The following is a 17,898-nucleotide window of genomic DNA, read 5'->3' as shown; positions in this document are numbered from 1 at the left end:
ATCTACTGTGTATTGTACAACTGCACATAAAGTGTACTTTGGATATAAACAAAAATCTTAAATGGAACCAAAGCTGCCAAAACTGATCTGAAGTATTTTTCTTCTATTGAACTTCTTTAAAATATTTTGGAACTTTCTGATAATTTTAGTCATTGTTGTGGGAACTACCTTCATTTTGTGTGTTAGAATGTGAAAATGTGCTAATTAGCACTAAACACATAGCATAGTTGATTTTACCTGATTGTATGCACCAAATTTCATATAGTTGTTGAGACTTTTCACTCAAAACTCCAAATAATCAGATTGATGGAGGAAATTTTAAGGGATCACTGGAGTCAGCAGGATTCATCCTCTGGTGGCCATGAAGGTCTGTACAAACTGCGATCCAAATCCAACGAATATTTGCCACAACAGAGTCAGTTTAGACCAAAGTGATGGAGACCAGTTTTGCCATCCATGGAGCCATGCTGCAGACATGAACCAAACACAATAACTAGCCAAAAATCTAAGTGCGCATGGCACGAGTTTCAATATGACTCTGAGGAAACAAAACTGAAACTAGACAGACAGCAGAAACTACGCCAGGACTCTAAGAGACTCTTGGATTTTCCCTTAAACCTATCTGGAAAATTTGACTTCACAAATATAAACAAAACAAGCTTTTCAATCTTGTCCACATGACGCTGAACCCTTCACAGGTGTTTGCCCTTTTCACAAGTCTTCTCTGATCCCTTCACTGTGGGATTAAGGATTTATGAATTTGATTGATTGGAGTGCAGCCTCATTTTTTCATATCTCTCAAAAGGTCACCACATTATGAAAATAACACTGGAGAAAAGAGATTTTGCTGCACTGTAAGCTTGTCCATCACACTCAGATGAAGAGGGACAAAGAGAGATTTAAGAAGTAGGGATTCATTTTCAAACTGTATACGTTTAATTAAACTTAATAACAACGTTTGCTGGTAACGGCGGGTTAAAATTATAGTATCATCAAACTTACAAATACATGGAGCTGAGATGTTAACGTCCACTGCCTCTCCTCATCTCAGCAACACATTAACCTATATCAACACATTTTTTCAAAACATTTACTCTAAATTTAGAACTCACTGCCCTAATTACTGTGCAACAATGTATATTTACCATCATGTTAAAACATACCTAATGATGTGTAATTGTAGAGGAACACCTACAACGGGCCTCAGTTTTGACGAGTGCTTGATTACGGTTGGGTCGTAGGACTAACATAATAAGCTCAAGTTTGACCTCAAAACTGACACAAATTTCAGTGTGAATGTGATATTAAAAACTGCAATTGTACACATATTAAAAATAAGTAACAAAACACTTCATATCAAGGTTGAAATGGCTTGTAAGTGGGTCAAAATAACCGACTGGGTGCATGTTAATGAACCAACAGTAGTAGAAAACTAGATTTACAATGTTGTGGTTGTATTGCAGTTATTTCTGTCCAGACTTGTAAAAAATCATCGTCACTAATTTAGTGTCTAATCAGATGCAACAAATATTTTCACAATCTGAGTTATGGTGTTGAATATTGGCAAGAAAACTGTTTTTGCAGATAATTATGATGCCACAGTGAATTTGACTTTTGACCTTTAGGGTATAAAATGTTATCACATCATCTAAAAGTATACTAATATACTATACCAATGGACACTGTGAAAATGTATTACTATTAGCATATGAATTCTTGAATTATGGCCAGAAATGTCTTATGTGAGGTCAATTGAATCTGTTAGTTGAGTCCAGGTGCACATTTGTGCCAAATAAAAATAAATGCATGAGAATGAGGTGTGCAGACAACTTGGAGTCCTAAAACCACAAACATTTAGTGGTGACCTGACAGACAAAATCATTTTCTACCCTTGGACAGAGTTTACCTAGTTTTGAATCTGTTTTTTGCATTTGTGACAAACACACATGCGCACAGAACACTTAAATTGTAATAGGTCTGCACATCTGATTCCACAAGCACTTGAGAAACATCCTTGACCTACAAAAGGAATAAGTGTGCTTTGCAATGGATAAAGGTACCTAACAATATCACTTTGATTTATTTAAACAAGACTGGGTTTTCCATTATGTTAGACTGGACTCCTAGTTCTTATTGTGTCAGGCAGCAAAATAACAAAGGTCTCCTAACTTTGGGCTTGTGGCCTAAATTGGATTTTGGTAATGGCTTTTGGAGAACATTTTGTGTAAAGAACACTTCATAAAAGATTTATACGCTGTTATTAATAGATTCATTAGCTTTCCTTTTGCTTTAAGAAATCAGTGATTATCCATTAAGAAGAGCAACTTAAAGGTCAGGTTATGCCAAATCCATTTGGCTGATGTTGGAAAAAGAGAAAAGTCTTTCTAGCAGATAGACTTGATGGATTTCAAAGACCAAAAAAAAGTCATTAAATGAGTTTCTTAATGATTATAGGCGAAATACTACAGTTGTAGGTGTTAGTTAATCATTATTAAAGGGTTCTTCCACTACAATACATCTGCTACTGCAAATGTTAATACATTTCTTCTAAATTGATTTTGATGAAATACTATGTAACTGTCTCTAAATAAAAATTTGAATTAACTGGTAAATTCCACAAATCATTTTATTCATGTTGCACCGTTCAGACATGTTAAATTCCTGATTTGCAAATTAGAAAATTCTACTGTAATATTGCAAAAAGATGAACACATAGTTGACTTATGTACAGCAAAAACAAAGCTATAGTGTCAATAAGTGTAAATAAAAATTACAAAAATAAAAACAAAAATAGGGACAATCCTGGCAACCCAGCCTGGCTTATTTCTAATTTATTAAGCCTATAAAACCTTTCCCTTTTTTGTTATTAGAATGACTTTGAGAGTAATTTTGACAGCAACAAAGTGATAAACTGAGCAGAAGAGAGGCTCCTCTGCTCACTAAAAAGACAAACTGCTTCTCTTCACGATTTCCCCAACCATCTACCTTCACTGACTTTACTCTGTAATAATATTTGAGAACTTCTGGCCTTTGTGCTTCATAATTGGAAAGGGTGACACAGACTTCTGGAAACTGCAGCGTAGTTAGAGAGCATGGGGAGATACTTTATCAGGCTGTGTTTGTAATTTTCCTTCAAGGCCACCGTGATCCAAAGGCGCCGAAGACACCGATGCCTGAGACAGACTTTCTCCGCAATTAGCTCTGTAGGGCATTTAACTGTCTGCGGTGCCATCTCAGGAGCTTCTGTCTATAACAGTACTTTAATTAGCAGAACTGGGAATTCTTACCAGGCTGGACCAACTCAGCACTGATGTCTTTATCCAGAAGCACGGGATTCACTGCCAAGCTACATGTGGCACACTCTGGGTAGAACTGTGTGCGATGATGGGATATTAATATTTTAGTGTCTTTTCCTTTAACAGATGAAACAAATTGGATATAACGTGTTAATTAGTGAGCTTTCATTGTGCTGCTTGACTCACTTTTTAAATCTGAGTTTGACTTAAATCAAGAGCTTTCTCCCTCTTTTGTGGTAGTACTAAGCAGGGATTGCATTTGCTTTCTAGTTTTGTATTCAGCATACAGATATGTGAGGCCTTTCAGTCTTCTTTTAACTCTTGGAAAGACAACAAGTGAGTGTATTTCTCAAAATGTTCCTCTAACATTTACTGTCATTCTTCAGAGGTGGAATAAATTACCCTTAATTGTAATTCGTGGTTGTAGAACACTGAATCATCACTCACATTTTTAATTGTCCAGTGATTCATATAAACAAATGAATGCATGAAGTCAATCAGAAGAGAACTTCAGTGTGATCAACAGACTAAAGTAAGCCGAGTTAAAATAAAATATCCTGTCTAAAACACTCAGGTGTCACTTAGTGTATGAATTCCTTGACCTCTACTCCAGCTGTGCTATTTGTTCCTCTGAGAATTTAAATGATCTGGATGTGTGCCAAGGGGCTGCTTCACAGTCACCTTGGTGTTGTATTTGCATTGAATTCAGCCTGACAGGATACTCCTTTTCCCCTCCTCATCCTTTGATTTTCTTATGACATTAACAGGAGTGATTGGGTGACCTCATACAAAGTCATGGTCAGCAACGACAGTCACACCTGGATAACGCTGAAGAATGGCTCCGAGGACTTAGTGAGTATCATGACTTTTAAAACTAGAATCCTCTCACATATATCTACAAGGTTGGCAATCATAACCCCACTAAAGCTTTTGAGCTCAGACATTATTTTTTCTCCTTATTAACTAGCTACATAAGGAGTCTCGTTGCATGCGTCCCTGGTTGACTGGAACCAGATAGAAAAATGAATTCCTGCTCCAGAGCAATTACACAAGGAGATTTAGATGTGTGCTTATTTCCTTGCTTAATGAGCTGAGCAGCAATAGTAAATAATGATGATCCTCAAGCAGGTGGGAATCTCATCTTGGCCCTTTTAATATTTGGGCTCTTGATGTAATTGAATAGACAGAACCCAAACAGAGCAATGCCTTCACAGCAGACTGTTCACTGATACATTTGGCTGTTAAAAAAAGAAAGAAAAAACTGGGAAATATTAATAATCCTATCATTGATGAACATGCAAATCTGATTAAGTTGATAGTTTTGAGGAAAATTATATCCTCACCGCTTCCTACTGTGGTTCCCGTCCAAGTTAACAATATTTCGGTGTAACTGTACACTCCCATGGCTGGTGAAGGCACTGATGTGGGAGATGATACCCCTACAGCAATTTAGTCTTTGATACAAGCTCAGCTCTCACCCACTCAGGCACCTTTTGTGCCAAATGCCAACCTACTGTGTTGGTCTTTAGAAATGCCAAAAGGTGGAGAAAGGAACTCCAACGGTGCATGTTAGCATTTGCAATAAGCTCCTGGTGATATGAAGGTTGAATGGCATTGTGCAGGTGAATGGGCTTGTGTTTTACTGATCTTTTTGGCAATGTTAATGATTAGAACCCGCAACATGCAAATTCGGAGTTTTTGTATTAGCAGAGTATAAATACAGTTTTTACCAATACATACTTGTAAGTACAGCATATGGGAAGATGACGGGACGTTTAGGGAATAAGGAGGAAACACTAGAGGGTTTCACACAAGAAGAAAAAGAGGATGGGCAGAAGACGTGTTTTTTATAGGTTTGGTTATTAAATAGCTACAGGGAACGTGTTTGCTTTTAAGTTGGTTCTCAGGGACTGGGAAAAGGCCTCAGAAGACAGTCTAAGCTGCTGCACAATTCACCAGCAAACTCCACAGTGAGCCTGCAAAATTAGTCCATCTATGTCACTCGCTCACTTGTTTCAACACATGACGAGAACTTTGAATTTACTTAGGGATAGATAAACTCTCTTCCCTTGTAATCATTTTTCACAATGCACCAATGTCTTTATGCATAAAAACATGAACTGGTACTTTTTGTAGTAGTACAATGTACATATACTGTACATTGTGGAATTCAATCTAAATGCTACCAATTTCTTCACTATCTGGTGCAAGTTGTAGCTGAATTTGATATTGTAAAGCTTCTTGAACATGCTCGATGTCTTCTGTCCTTCATACATGTTAATTTTGCACTTTGTATTAGTTTTTATTGTGCTTCCTAATATTTCATGAAGAACAATGGGTGGCAATTAGCATTTTATTGGCTTCATTTCACATTCACAGCTGTCATTTACTGAGGTTCACTTCATTAAAATCTGTTCTTGACTGTTTATTCACCATCCGGATCAATGTGTTTGCCTCAGTAGATATTCAGTGGAAACAGGGAGAAGGAAATCCCAGTGCGGAACATCTTCCCAGCCCCTGTGATTGGCCGATACATTCGTGTCAACCCTCGTTCTTGGTTCAACAGCGGCAGCATCTGTATGAGGGTGGAGATCCTTGGCTGTCCTATGCCAGGTGATGGGTTTGTATGGAAAAAGCAGATATGTCAGACAGAAGTTGGCCCTGAATGAAAAAGGGCTAGTTTTGGTTTTATGTGCTGATGATTTGGAGCAGTTTTCCCTGGAACATTTGCCACTGAAAAAGATATTCCGAATGAAAGTTTTGTCCAGCAAGGTCTGTAGAAATTAGCCACAATGCTTGGCTTGGACACTGTTTCTGGAAACACAGGTTGCTGCTGAATTGTTGAATGCCAGAGGTGCAATCATTCAGTTAAAATGTTGCAACCTTTGTATTGGGATTGTGATGGAAATCTCAAAAGCAAATTGTACAAAATCTTGGCACAGAATACTCAAATTTTCTGCATGGCTAGATATTGTTAGAGGTGAGAGGAAAATACACCAATCCGCAACAATGTTAAAACCACTGACAGGAGAAGTGTATAACGTTGATTATCTCCATTACAATGCAATGATCTGCTGGGAAGCCTTGGATTCTGACAATCATAGACACCACAAAAATTGCTCCAGAACAGATTGAGGAACATTGAAAGAGCATGAGGTGTTGCTTCAGCCTCCAAACTCCCCGCATCCCAAACCAATCGAGCATCTACAGGAGGTGCCAGAACAAACCTGATCCACGGAGACTCTACCTCAATCCCACAAAACCCAAAGGATCTGCTGCTGTTGCTGTTGTCCTGGTACCAGACACAACAGGACAGCTATAGAGCTCCTGTTTCTATTTGTTGATGGGTCGATCTAGAACCTCACACGTCTGTGATCTGCAGTCGCTGACCTCACCAAATCTCCAAAACGTTCCTTGTTCTTATATTGTACTATTTGTTCTCCATCTGCTATCCTGCTGTCCTCACCCACCCACCGCCTTCACCTCACCCACCCCAACTCTTCCTGCCATCCCACACCACCTTCCATGAGCCAGGTTCCGTCTGATTTTTTTCCCCTTCTCATTAAAGGAAGGGTTTATTAGTTTCTTCCCACTACCGCCAACTGCTTGCTCAAAAGGAATCAAAAGGGAATTTTGGATTGTTGGGTTCAAATTTGTGAGGTACTCACCTTATAATGTCAAGCACTGTGAGATGACATATGTTGTGAAATAGCGCTATATACATAAAATTGTATTGAATTGAACTGTTCAGATCTGAACAATATTCATCAGGTGGTTTTAATGTTGCAGCTAATTGGTGTGTAGTTTTTTGAATTTTTACCTGAGCTAAACTTAAACTGGAAGATAAAGTACATGTACTCAATATTTATAGTCTTGAAACACCTGGTATGACTGATCATTCCTTTTCTTCGACTAATAAAAGCAAGTAATCCACCTCTTTTAATCTCTGAATATCAATAACGATATCCAATTTGATTCCTCGCAGATCCAAATAATTATTACCACAGACGCAATGAAGTCATAACAACGGATGACTTGGACTTCAAACATCACAGCTACAAAGAAATGAGGCAGGTAAGTCACAGTGAGCAGACAACAGATATACTAAAGAAGCTCTTATTTCCTGTCCAGCAAAGACACCAGAGCATGAAGCAGTATAACATTTTGTGTAACTCCGAGCAGACACCAGTCAAAGTTGTGTCCTTTGGAAGAACAAAGTGTTCAGCAGTAACAAATGAACTGAGCACTGCCAGCCACATAAAAATGCATAAAGCATCTCCAGGGTTGTGTCATTACTTATTCATATAGTTGTCATGAACAGAAGCCTGTTTGTACTGAGGAAGAGGACAGCTGTATTTGTCACTGTGTACGCTGTGCCTGAGTTGTTGTGATGCTACAAGTGCTGTGAATTGTAATCTCCTGTAATGAGGCAGCACCCCATGCCAAACAGTCGACTACAGGTGTCCTCAACTGCTGTTTAGCGCACCCACTGCAGGACGTTCTCCATTAATGCGCCCAATGTACGGCTCATTGTGAAAATGGCAACATTTTCTTCTGGCGTGACAGCACCGAAACGCCGCAGCAGGCATATCAAAGTGACTTGCATAGGCTGCTGTTCTTTTCTTTCCTTTTCTTTACCTTTCAGGCTAATGTGTGTCACACGGGGTGTCCAACCTCAATGGGCCTCCACAAAGGAAGGAGTATTTTTAAAACTCCTTTTTCTAAAGCCTTTTCACCCCTGACATTTTGCTTCTCCACATAGATACCAGCATGTCTCCCTTTATTGCTTTAAATAGTGCAGTGCCACGACTTTAAAGAGGGAAAAACCCATTGTGGCTTCTCAAATGAAATATGGGCCCCATGAGAAGAGTGAGGGAGATTTCCCCTATATTGCTGAAGAACCGTCCATTTCTTCGATCACAGCTTATTGTCATGAACATTGGGAACATGCTGATATTGCCAAAGCACAGAGATTTCACAAAAATTAGAAATTAGGGGACATTCTTCAAAAATCACCAAGAAGTTTCTTTTTAACTGCAACATTAGCTCATACATGTAGTTATTACATGCAGATTGAAGCATAATCAGTTCTATTGTGTTTCTACATGAAGAAACATATACAAAGAAGTAGCAGGTGGGGCATGTAAAAAGATTAACTCCGCTAAGACAGAATATCCCACGTAGAGTTTGGTAAATAACACAGTCCAGGTATATTTGTCAAGGGAACGCTGAGCTTTATTAAACTGAGAGCAGGAATTTCAGTGCCGTTATCAAGAAAACCAGACATTTGTTTAATGATTTACTTGGCTAGAAAAGTCAAGATTCAACCCAGTCTTAATTAAAACTCTGTCACTGCTTAATGAATCCTGCAGCAGCTGGAAAAAAGCGTAAACACAGATTTGTGATGTTAATGCTTTTACCAACATCTGGTTAGTCTTTTCCCTGCTTCTTCTGCTCTTGCCCGTTTGGGTAAATGATAATTGTTACTATTTTAATCAGCATCTCTATGAGCCAGTCTTCATAATTGCCTTGACTGCTCCTTCACAGCCACCTTCACAGACTAGAGTGTTATTAAATAAGGTCCATGGCACAGCGCTGGTGATATTGTTTCTGAAATTTCCAAGAACACAGAGGTTATTTTGTACTGTTTTGAGGCTACAAGTTCTTACCATTTAAAAAGTACAGCTACAAAACTGAAGACAGAAAATGGAGAAATCTATTATTTGTGACAGAATAAGCAGCAGTTACTCACAAAACTTCATCTACTTCATCAGATTCATAGTGGGTGGTGTGATCAGATCTGATTGATACTGACCAAACATCTCATCGCAAATGCTGTAAATGACTCATTGTGCTTCTTAGCATTTGAAAAAATGTCTTTTTTATGTTTTCTACCGCTGTAAAAACATCACTTTAACCCTAAGGATTATATGAGTGATCCAGTAATAGTTTCACATTGAATTTTAGACTTTTTTTCAAGACTTGACTTCAGTATTTACCTCCCACAGCTGATGAAGGTGGTGAATGAAATGTGCCCCAACATCACCCGGATCTACAACATAGGGAAGAGCCACAGTGGCCTCAAACTGTATGCCATAGAGATCTCTGACAACCCAGGAGATCATGAAGTTGGTGAGTATTTATCACAGCAAGGTGGTTTAATGCAACAGGACGTGATCGCACGATTTAATGCAAGAAAATAACACCAGTGACGTCACACAAGGCTGTTTTTGCAATGATCGTATAATTAATCTCCCTCCATCTCCCCCCTTACCTGTCCCTTCATTTGAACCTGACGACCAGGTGAACCAGAGTTTCGTTACACAGCGGGTTCCCATGGTAACGAGGTGCTGGGACGAGAGCTGCTCCTCCTGCTGATGCAGTTCATGTGTCTGGAGTATCTAGCTGGCAACCAGCGGATACGGCACCTGGTGGAAGAGACCAGAATCCATCTATTGCCATCTGTCAACCCTGATGGGTATGAGAAAGCCTTTGAAGTGGTAGGTCTGCAGGACAGCCATTAGTGAACTCACATCACGAGCTGGCCTCTGGTGAAAACAGCACCGTATCAGCGGGGCAGGTGTCCTCCTGATAGAAGTGCATGTGGTGCAAGTGCATGCCAGAAAATGAGCTTGGATGATCTGGTGGAATACATAAAATTAGCATGCTGTTGCCTAAATCAGTTGCAGGCTGAGATTAAAAGAACAATATTAATGAAGCACAAGTAAATAAAGACAAGTCAGAGATCTCCAAAGCAAGTCAGACAGTTCTCATCCTCTGCAGTCAATGAGTTCATGGCATTTTGTGACTGATGTGTGAGTGCACTATACATACTGTAACACTCTGCTTCACAAAAGCTAATGATGTGTCTAACAACCAATTTCCATGTCAGCCTGCATTTAAAGGCGCATGTACATGAATAGTTAAAAGAGATGAGCCTGTTCAACCATGTGAGGCCTATTGAATTGCAGAAGACAGACTGTTTTTAGCTCAAATAACCCCATTCTGTGAAGGCTGATGTGGTGATTAATGCCTTTTCTCTGCTATATTCTTTATATTTACTTGAATTGGGTGGCTTTTTACAATCTAAAAGCGTCAGTAAAAGTCCTAATGGTGGTGTACCCACTCAGAAGAAAGCTTTGGACCTTTGTTGGCTCATTGTTTTGGTCCTCGGAGTGCTCATATGTTTTAAAGTTGAGTTGGCCCTTGCCACCCTTAACCCCATGAAACCATAGCCACTTAGCTCAAGCAAATATCAAAGTGGACTCTACCAAACTGGTCACACATGGCAAAGAGACAAAGAAAATGACCCCAACAAGCTAAGAACTCAGACTTGTGTTTTGTCTCTGAAACAGCTGAATGAATATTGGAACTTTGCTGGCCGAAAAACTGCTGGGTGTGTACATAGGCTGAAAGTTAGTCATAACAACATGATAGCCAACAATATGTCCTGATGCATGTAGCATGAAGGAAGACTGTTGGGTTGAGTCTAAAGTCAGAGTATTCAACATCACAGTGGTGTCTACCTTTTAACCTGCTGGATCACTATGAAAAATGATGCTGCACAGCTCTGGAGGACATCAGTTTGGGATTTTTATCAGCTGTAAGAAGTCATCAGCATTTCTTTTCCTGGCCATACTCTCTATAATGATACAGATTAGCTGCTGGAAATTGACTTGTTGAATATCACGTTTAAATGTTTAAAGTTTAAATTTAGGAACTCTAATGTGCATCTGTCATGTTAGAAGTATGTGGCTACATTAAGAGGACAATATGTAAATATTCACTTTTCACAGCTCAGTTTTTCTACTAGCATTCCTCTCTTGCATCATTTGCAGTAAGAGTGCTTTTTACCATAACACAATTTTATGTTCCTCATAGCTTTCCATTTTAACAACCTGCTCCTCTTGACTGAAGTAGGTGGCATGGGATCAGTCCAGTTTCAGTACAGAAGAAGAGTCAAATTACACAACAAATTCTTCCTTTTAATGAAAAAAACACTGGATTAACAAGGAAAACTGACAACCACTGTCGTGATGCCTGTTATCTCTGGTTTGGGATTTAGGTTTTGTTGAGCCAGCTAACACAAAGAAAGCGTGGCTCTGTCAAACTTGCTTTGTAGTACACTCCTTAGGCTATTTTTCTACTCCCAAATGATCTAAAGTTACTTAAAGCACCTTTAGGTTCCACCTTCCTCTATTTTCTTTGCTTGACAAGCTGCTTGTATGGACTGCTGAGCTTTGTAATCAGCAAGGGGTCAGCAGTATTGTCATTTGCTCAAATGTAGCACTTGAATGTGCAGCCAAGCTTTCGCTGCACGTGTCTTCTGCAATCCCTGCCTTGTCTACACCTGAATGACTGCAGGGATCAGTCTGCAATCATGCAACTGTGCTCCCACTAAAGCTATAATTTTTTTCAGATTTTCATTCAAAGTGTGTTCCTTTTCCTCTTCACAGGGTTCAGAGCTCAGTGGCTGGTCCCTGGGTCGATGGAGCAATGATGGAATAGACATTCACCATAACTTCCCCGATCTCAACTCCATTCTGTGGGAAGCGGAGGCCAAGAAGTGGGTTCCTCGCAAAATGTTCAATCACCATGTGCCCATCCCAGCGTGGTACCTGTCCAAAAACGCCTCAGTGAGTCTTATTGACTCTATTAGACAGTCTGTTGTGTTTTATATTAAACTTTATTAAATGTTTCAACATCTGTCCAGGTAAAGCCATGCAGTTTTCACATTATCGTTTACAGAAATATTTTAATCTTAAAATCTTGGAAGTCTATTCCGAGCTTTAATGTGAATTTTTATCTTCCCTGTGCCGCATCTTTAATAGTGTGATTGACATTTCGTTTCTGGTGATTTCACCTCCAGAAGACAAACTATGACACTGTTTTCTTGACCTGCTCCTCCTCCAGCGCCACAAACAAATTTCACAGCAAAGACCATAAGCCTTTTGAAAAGGGTAAAACAGACACGAGGGCATATCAGCAGCATCTATTTTCGGAGGAGTGGATGCGTTTTCTATGTGTGACGAAGAAGCTGTGAGCGAAAATATACCCAGCAATCTATTAAAAGCTCATCCTCACGAGTGTTTTGACGTTAGTGGGAGCCGTGAGTCACACACAGCCTCCAGAATAGCTGCTGCAGCTGCAGAACTGGGATCCCCATCTGTGCTCAGAACGCTGTCCCCGCTTGCCTGACTGACTGGTCTGACTGGTTTAATTATAAGACCCCAACCAGTAGGGGCAAGTTTTTTTGATCAATTTTCTTACTGAAGCATGCAAATGCAAGTCACTGGATGCTTGCTGTTTTGCTGCTTCTTGATGAAAATGCCCTCGCTTTTCTGAATAAATATTAGTGAAAATTCATTTACAGTGTGGATTCTGTGCAGCCTTTATCATTTCCTCTTGAGAGTGCATTGCAGTGAAATCACTTTCAGCACGAGGGAGTTAATTTTGCAATTATGGTACTGAGATGATTGCCTGAATTACATTATCCTCCTCTCTTCTGTGTCCCCGCTGTAGGTTGCCTTGGAGACACGAGCGCTGATAGCGTGGATGGAGAAGATGCCCTTCGTGCTGGGTGGTAACCTCCAGGGAGGGGAGCTGGTGGTGACCTTCCCGTACGACAGAACTCGCTCCCAAGGAATGACCAGGGAGCACACCCCCACCCCAGATGACCACGTCTTCCGCTGGCTGGCATTCTCCTACGCGTCCACCCACCGTCTGATGACTGATGCCAACCGACGGGTCTGCCACACCGAGGACTTTGCCAAGGAGGACGGCACCATCAACGGAGCGTCCTGGCACACTGCAGCCGGCAGTGAGTGTCCAGATCTGCCTGGGTGTTTTCTCACTGATCCTAGCACTGTCTTCTACAGGATTTCTCTGCTCAGCTCTGAGCCTTTGAGCTGTAGCTTTGCTTAGCACATGCGAGCACATCTCCATATTCAGTACTGAGCCCCTTTGGCTGTTGCAAAACCTTCTAGGTTTTTAGCCCAAAGCACCGTAAGAGAATTCAAACAAACAAAAAGAAGGCAAAAGTGCTTCAAAACCATTTCGCTTTCAATTATCACCACAAATCTGGCCAGTAGGTGCACTAAATCCTCACCTAACTTTATACTGGCCTACAGATTTGTCTCCTTTTTTCTCTTGGCAGGTATGAATGATTTCAGCTATGTGCACACCAACTGCTTTGAGCTGTCGATGTATGTGGGTTGTGACAAATTCCCTCATGAGAGCGAGCTGCCTGAGGAGTGGGAGAACAATCGCGAGTCTCTTCTTGTCTTCATGGAGCAGGTACAGAGGCGAAGTAGCCCCCGCAGCTCACACATATACACAAAAAAACCTGGTGCATATACAAAATACATAAAGGCACACCAACACATGCTTTTTAAGAAATATTTGAGTGTTATTTGAGCAATATGCTTCCTGCTTATCGCCGATGTACGTATCAGTACCATGAGATGATCACATATGCTACACATAGCCCACTGAAGGGAATTTTAATTGTCAAACACTGCAATGGATGTTGTGAAATTTGCAGTACAAGTTACTAGGAGTCTAATTTAATCACTAAATCCTCTGAAGACTGAAAACAGTAAGCCCAAGCTAAATATATAAATGTTATGTTGTACTCTCCCCAGTAATGGCTTGCAGTGGATCCGGCCCCATGCTGGGCCTCTGCTTTTTATTTAAATATTGATGCTGGAGGAGGAGAAGGACTATATCATCGCATCCTTAACTAAAGATCATACATCATCATGCATTATACATCCATATCATCCAATTATGCAATATTTATGACATGAATTTATGCAGTAAATGTTGCTGCCGAAAATTTGGGGCGGGATTCACACGTGGCTGCATGCATCACGCTTGTAATGTGCAGGTGCATCGTGGGATCAAAGGTGTAGTCAGGGACCTGCAAGGCCGTGGAATAGCAAATGCCATCATCTCTGTGGAGGGCATTGGACATGATATTCGCACAGGTAAGTTGCTGCACTTCTCCTGATTCATATGTGTAATTTACGCTGCCATCCAAAATGAAATAAACATGCTTGCTCCAAAATCCTGTTCAGTTTAAGATTGTCTAGACACAAGAATTTGTCACTGTCTGCAGACACTTTTCCCTTCATCTAAAATTTTATGTGAGTAAGCTGAGATTTTGCCATCGATGCAGAAGAAGCTGTCTCAGAGCGCAGAGACTCCACCGTCTCCACACTTCCTATTCTTTAGGAATGAGTCACTCTTGCATTAAGTTAGTATTTCAGTATGAGACGGAATGGAAGGCATAAACAAAAGCAGGTGATGTATTTTAGAACCGCAGGTTGGAGTCTGACTCACTTCACAGTCAGAGCCAGTGTCTGTCAAGGCCTCCTGCTCTGAATTTGACTATCGATTGTGAGTCCTCAAGGCAATCCATGCTGATGCCTAAAAAAAAGCAGCTTTCAGAGCCAAAGCAGTTTTGTACTTAGAGCGTGAAATCAAATGTCCAAGAGGACATTAGGCATTATTATTCCTGGAACTAAGTATAAGTCACTGCTTCCACTCAGAGACCCTCGCTATTCTCAGTTACAGACAGGGAAGATTTGAGGCTATTTATTCTGAAAGCTGTAGCTTTTTCATCTGTTTTGAATTTGCCTTGGAACTGTGAACCTTGAGAAGCAGACATTTGCAAAGCAGTTTTTTCTTTTCATCAAGATGAATCAACTGAAGTCACAGAGAAGCCAGTTCAGCCTTGCTGCTGATGACACACGGTAACATGAAAGATGTTTTTCCAGAGTGAAAATGAGTTAATTAGATTTTTACATGTAAGCACTTCAGGAAACAATTGGATTTCCTCTTTTTTGCCATCTAAATGAGTAATGTGAGCGTGGATGTCAATGTAAAACTGTGACTGCAGTGGAGACAGACCTGCCATCATATTTCATTTGTCTGTGTGCTTGTTCAAACGTGTCAGGTGGGTGTTTGGTTGAGTCAAAGCCTGACAATATATCACAAGAATTCTTGCAAACCCAGGTCACATATTGGCAGCGTTCAGCACAGGGAGTCCAAGAAAATCCAACATGACAGAGCAGAGCTATTTTTAAAAGTCTAAATAGAAATCCGGAACACCTCCTTTCTAAAAAGTGGAACACACAGGACTCTCCGACATTTAATTTAGGCTCGAAATGATGGCTTTTATGATGCTTATTTATTTATTTTTGTTTTTGCCATTGCTTAGTAGGTTTTTTAGATTCAGATTTCTGGGACAATATTTGCATATTACTGCTCTTGTAAAAATAATGTAACTGGTATGCTTCTTGCGATTAAATTTTATGTTTACATGCTTCTTTGGGGCTAAAAATGTGTTACAAATGATTATGCTAAGAGTAGTAATTGGAATTTCTCTACTAATGGGAATACATCTCTTACAGAGATTGTAAAATTACCTCTCTTTTTTTTTGAGAAAACTGCTTTGCCAACAATACATTTTTAAAATCAACAACTTTTCAGTTGTTGCTCTCCTGAAGATAGTTAAAGTAGTCTGCCAACAGCAATACATTTTTAAAATAATCTCCACTTTCCTATTTTTGCTCCCCTGAAGATATTAATGTCAGACTTTCAGCTTATATTTGCTAAAGTCCCTCTATTTTTAATACTGTTTGGAGCTCAGCGAAAAAAGATGCACTTCCACCCGCCACCTGCATTTGTAATTTAAATCAAATTTTCTGTTTACATGCTTCTTTAGAGGCAAAAATGCATTTCTAATGATTATGCTAGGAGTAGTATTTGGAATTTCACTACGAATGAGAAAAAATCTTCAGAAACTGTCAAGTTATCTCATTTTTTGAGAAAACAGCAACACCAATACATTTTTAAAACCATCTCCCTTTTCCAGTTTTTGCTCTCTTGAAGATATTTAATGTCAGACTGGCAGCTTACATATACTAAATCCCCCCTCTTTTTAATATTGCCCAGAGTGCAGGGGGGAAAAAAGTACTTCTACCCTGACAAAATGCCCACTGCTCTTTGCTTGATGTCCAAACACAAAAGTGCAACATCTTTTTTCATTGGTTTGTCTTGCCTGTGTTTCCAGCTGCAGATGGCGACTACTGGCGCTTGCTGAACCCTGGAGAGTACAGAGTAACAGCCAGGGCCGAGGGCTACAGCCTCGCCAGCAAGAAGTGCGAGGTGGGCTACGAGATAGGCGCCACCAGGTGCGACTTCACCATTGGCCGCACCAACCTGTCACGGATCAAAGAAATAATGGAAAAATTCAACAAGCAGCCCATCAGGTTGCCTGTCAGGCAGCTCCAAGCTCGCAGGTCCAGAGAAAGACGTCTGGGAACATAATGACTGTATTGGGAAGCCGGAGGAAGAATTAAAAACAAACATCTGCTCTGATCAGACTGGGGTGAAGTCCAAGCCCTGGGTTTGGACCTGTTTCAGATTCCTCCAGAGTGCTGTCACTGAGTTAGTGTTTGGAGACTGAAAATGTGGACTAATTTAAACAGGGTGCTTTATTTTATTTTTTGTTTGGTCATGTTCGGTTTTATTCCCAGACATAAGCTCTCACTGTTGACATCTCAAGTTTTCTTCATAATCTACGGTAAACATTTTAGTACTTCATTCTGTCAAAGGTCAAGTTTGTTTTTGTCAATTACAAAATATTAAGACACCCATTACCACTCCTCATAGCAACTATAAATACTGATCTTGCAAATAACATTCTGGCCACATTAGAGATTTTTTTTTTTTTTTAAATTAAAGAAAACAGATAGATGAAGAATCTGTTTTAGCATCTCATTTTAGCCACTGCGAGGAACTGCCATGAATGTCACTATGTACATACTTATTAACTTATATAACACTGTTATGTAAACCAATACAAAAGCTTTACTACCTGCACTTGTATAATGTTCAGTCCTTAAAAAGACTTGCTGACTTAGTGACCTTTTGTGTGTCATTTAAGCATTTGTTGTTGTTTTGTTTTTTTTAAAAAGCATTTTTCTTTTAGTTATTAAATAAAGACTGTGTTTGCACAAACTGAACATCTATAACTGATCATGTGGTAGTTTGTGGATTTTACTCAAGTTTGTATCATATTTTTCATATAGATTATTGCAACTCAAAATGTCTGAATAATTTTAGAATAGTGTCTATTATTTTCAATATGTTTCCGGGTAATAATGATGCACAGTTCAAAATACACCATTGCATAAAAACTACTTGCTTGATATTGTGTGGGACGGGATACAGGACCACTGGAGGAGTTCTGTGGTGTCTGAAATTAGGAAACTGACATCAAAACCTTGGGGTTCTATGGATTGCGGAGTGCGGCCTCCATGGATCAGGTTTGTTCCGGCACATCCTGCAGCTGCAGACTGGGACCTGAAGGGTTTGAGATCTTATTTCTCCACAGTTTTGCTGGTAGAAATGGCTGGAATCAGGGAGTGCCACTGCTATCATGGGGAGTTAGTGTCAAAGTAACATCCACATGACTGCCAGGTTTTCCCAGCAGAACATTGCTCTGAAATGACTGATCAAAGTCATTAACCGCACCTGCCAGAGGGTCAAAAAGTTCTTGGCCTCACCAGAAAATGGCCCCAGAGAAAGATTG

The 17,898-nt window shown here is 40.0% G+C and overlaps 1 protein-coding gene across 1 annotated transcript in view; it reads left to right on the top strand.

Annotated features, from left to right (window-relative positions):
- Positions 1 to 17,329, top strand: part of cpxm2 (carboxypeptidase X (M14 family), member 2) — a 32,436-nt gene extending 15,107 nt beyond the window's left edge. Inside the window, exons 5-14 of the mRNA XM_023273492.3 lie at positions 4,064 to 4,148; positions 5,759 to 5,909; positions 7,282 to 7,370; positions 9,305 to 9,428; positions 9,600 to 9,796; positions 11,753 to 11,932; positions 12,819 to 13,116; positions 13,453 to 13,592; positions 14,185 to 14,284; positions 16,375 to 17,329. Coding sequence (XP_023129260.2) covers positions 4,064 to 4,148; positions 5,759 to 5,909; positions 7,282 to 7,370; positions 9,305 to 9,428; positions 9,600 to 9,796; positions 11,753 to 11,932; positions 12,819 to 13,116; positions 13,453 to 13,592; positions 14,185 to 14,284; positions 16,375 to 16,631 — 1,621 coding nt within the window. The 3' untranslated portion in view covers positions 16,632 to 17,329. The remainder of the gene's footprint in view (positions 1 to 4,063; positions 4,149 to 5,758; positions 5,910 to 7,281; positions 7,371 to 9,304; positions 9,429 to 9,599; positions 9,797 to 11,752; positions 11,933 to 12,818; positions 13,117 to 13,452; positions 13,593 to 14,184; positions 14,285 to 16,374) is intronic.
- The last annotated feature ends 569 nt before the right edge of the window (positions 17,330 to 17,898 follow it).

The sequence above is a fragment of the Amphiprion ocellaris genome, chromosome 18 (genome assembly GCF_022539595.1).
Source record: "Amphiprion ocellaris isolate individual 3 ecotype Okinawa chromosome 18, ASM2253959v1, whole genome shotgun sequence".
In the NCBI taxonomy this organism is placed as follows: Eukaryota; Metazoa; Chordata; class Actinopteri; family Pomacentridae; genus Amphiprion; species Amphiprion ocellaris.
This window is presented reverse-complemented; position numbering and strand designations above follow the sequence as displayed.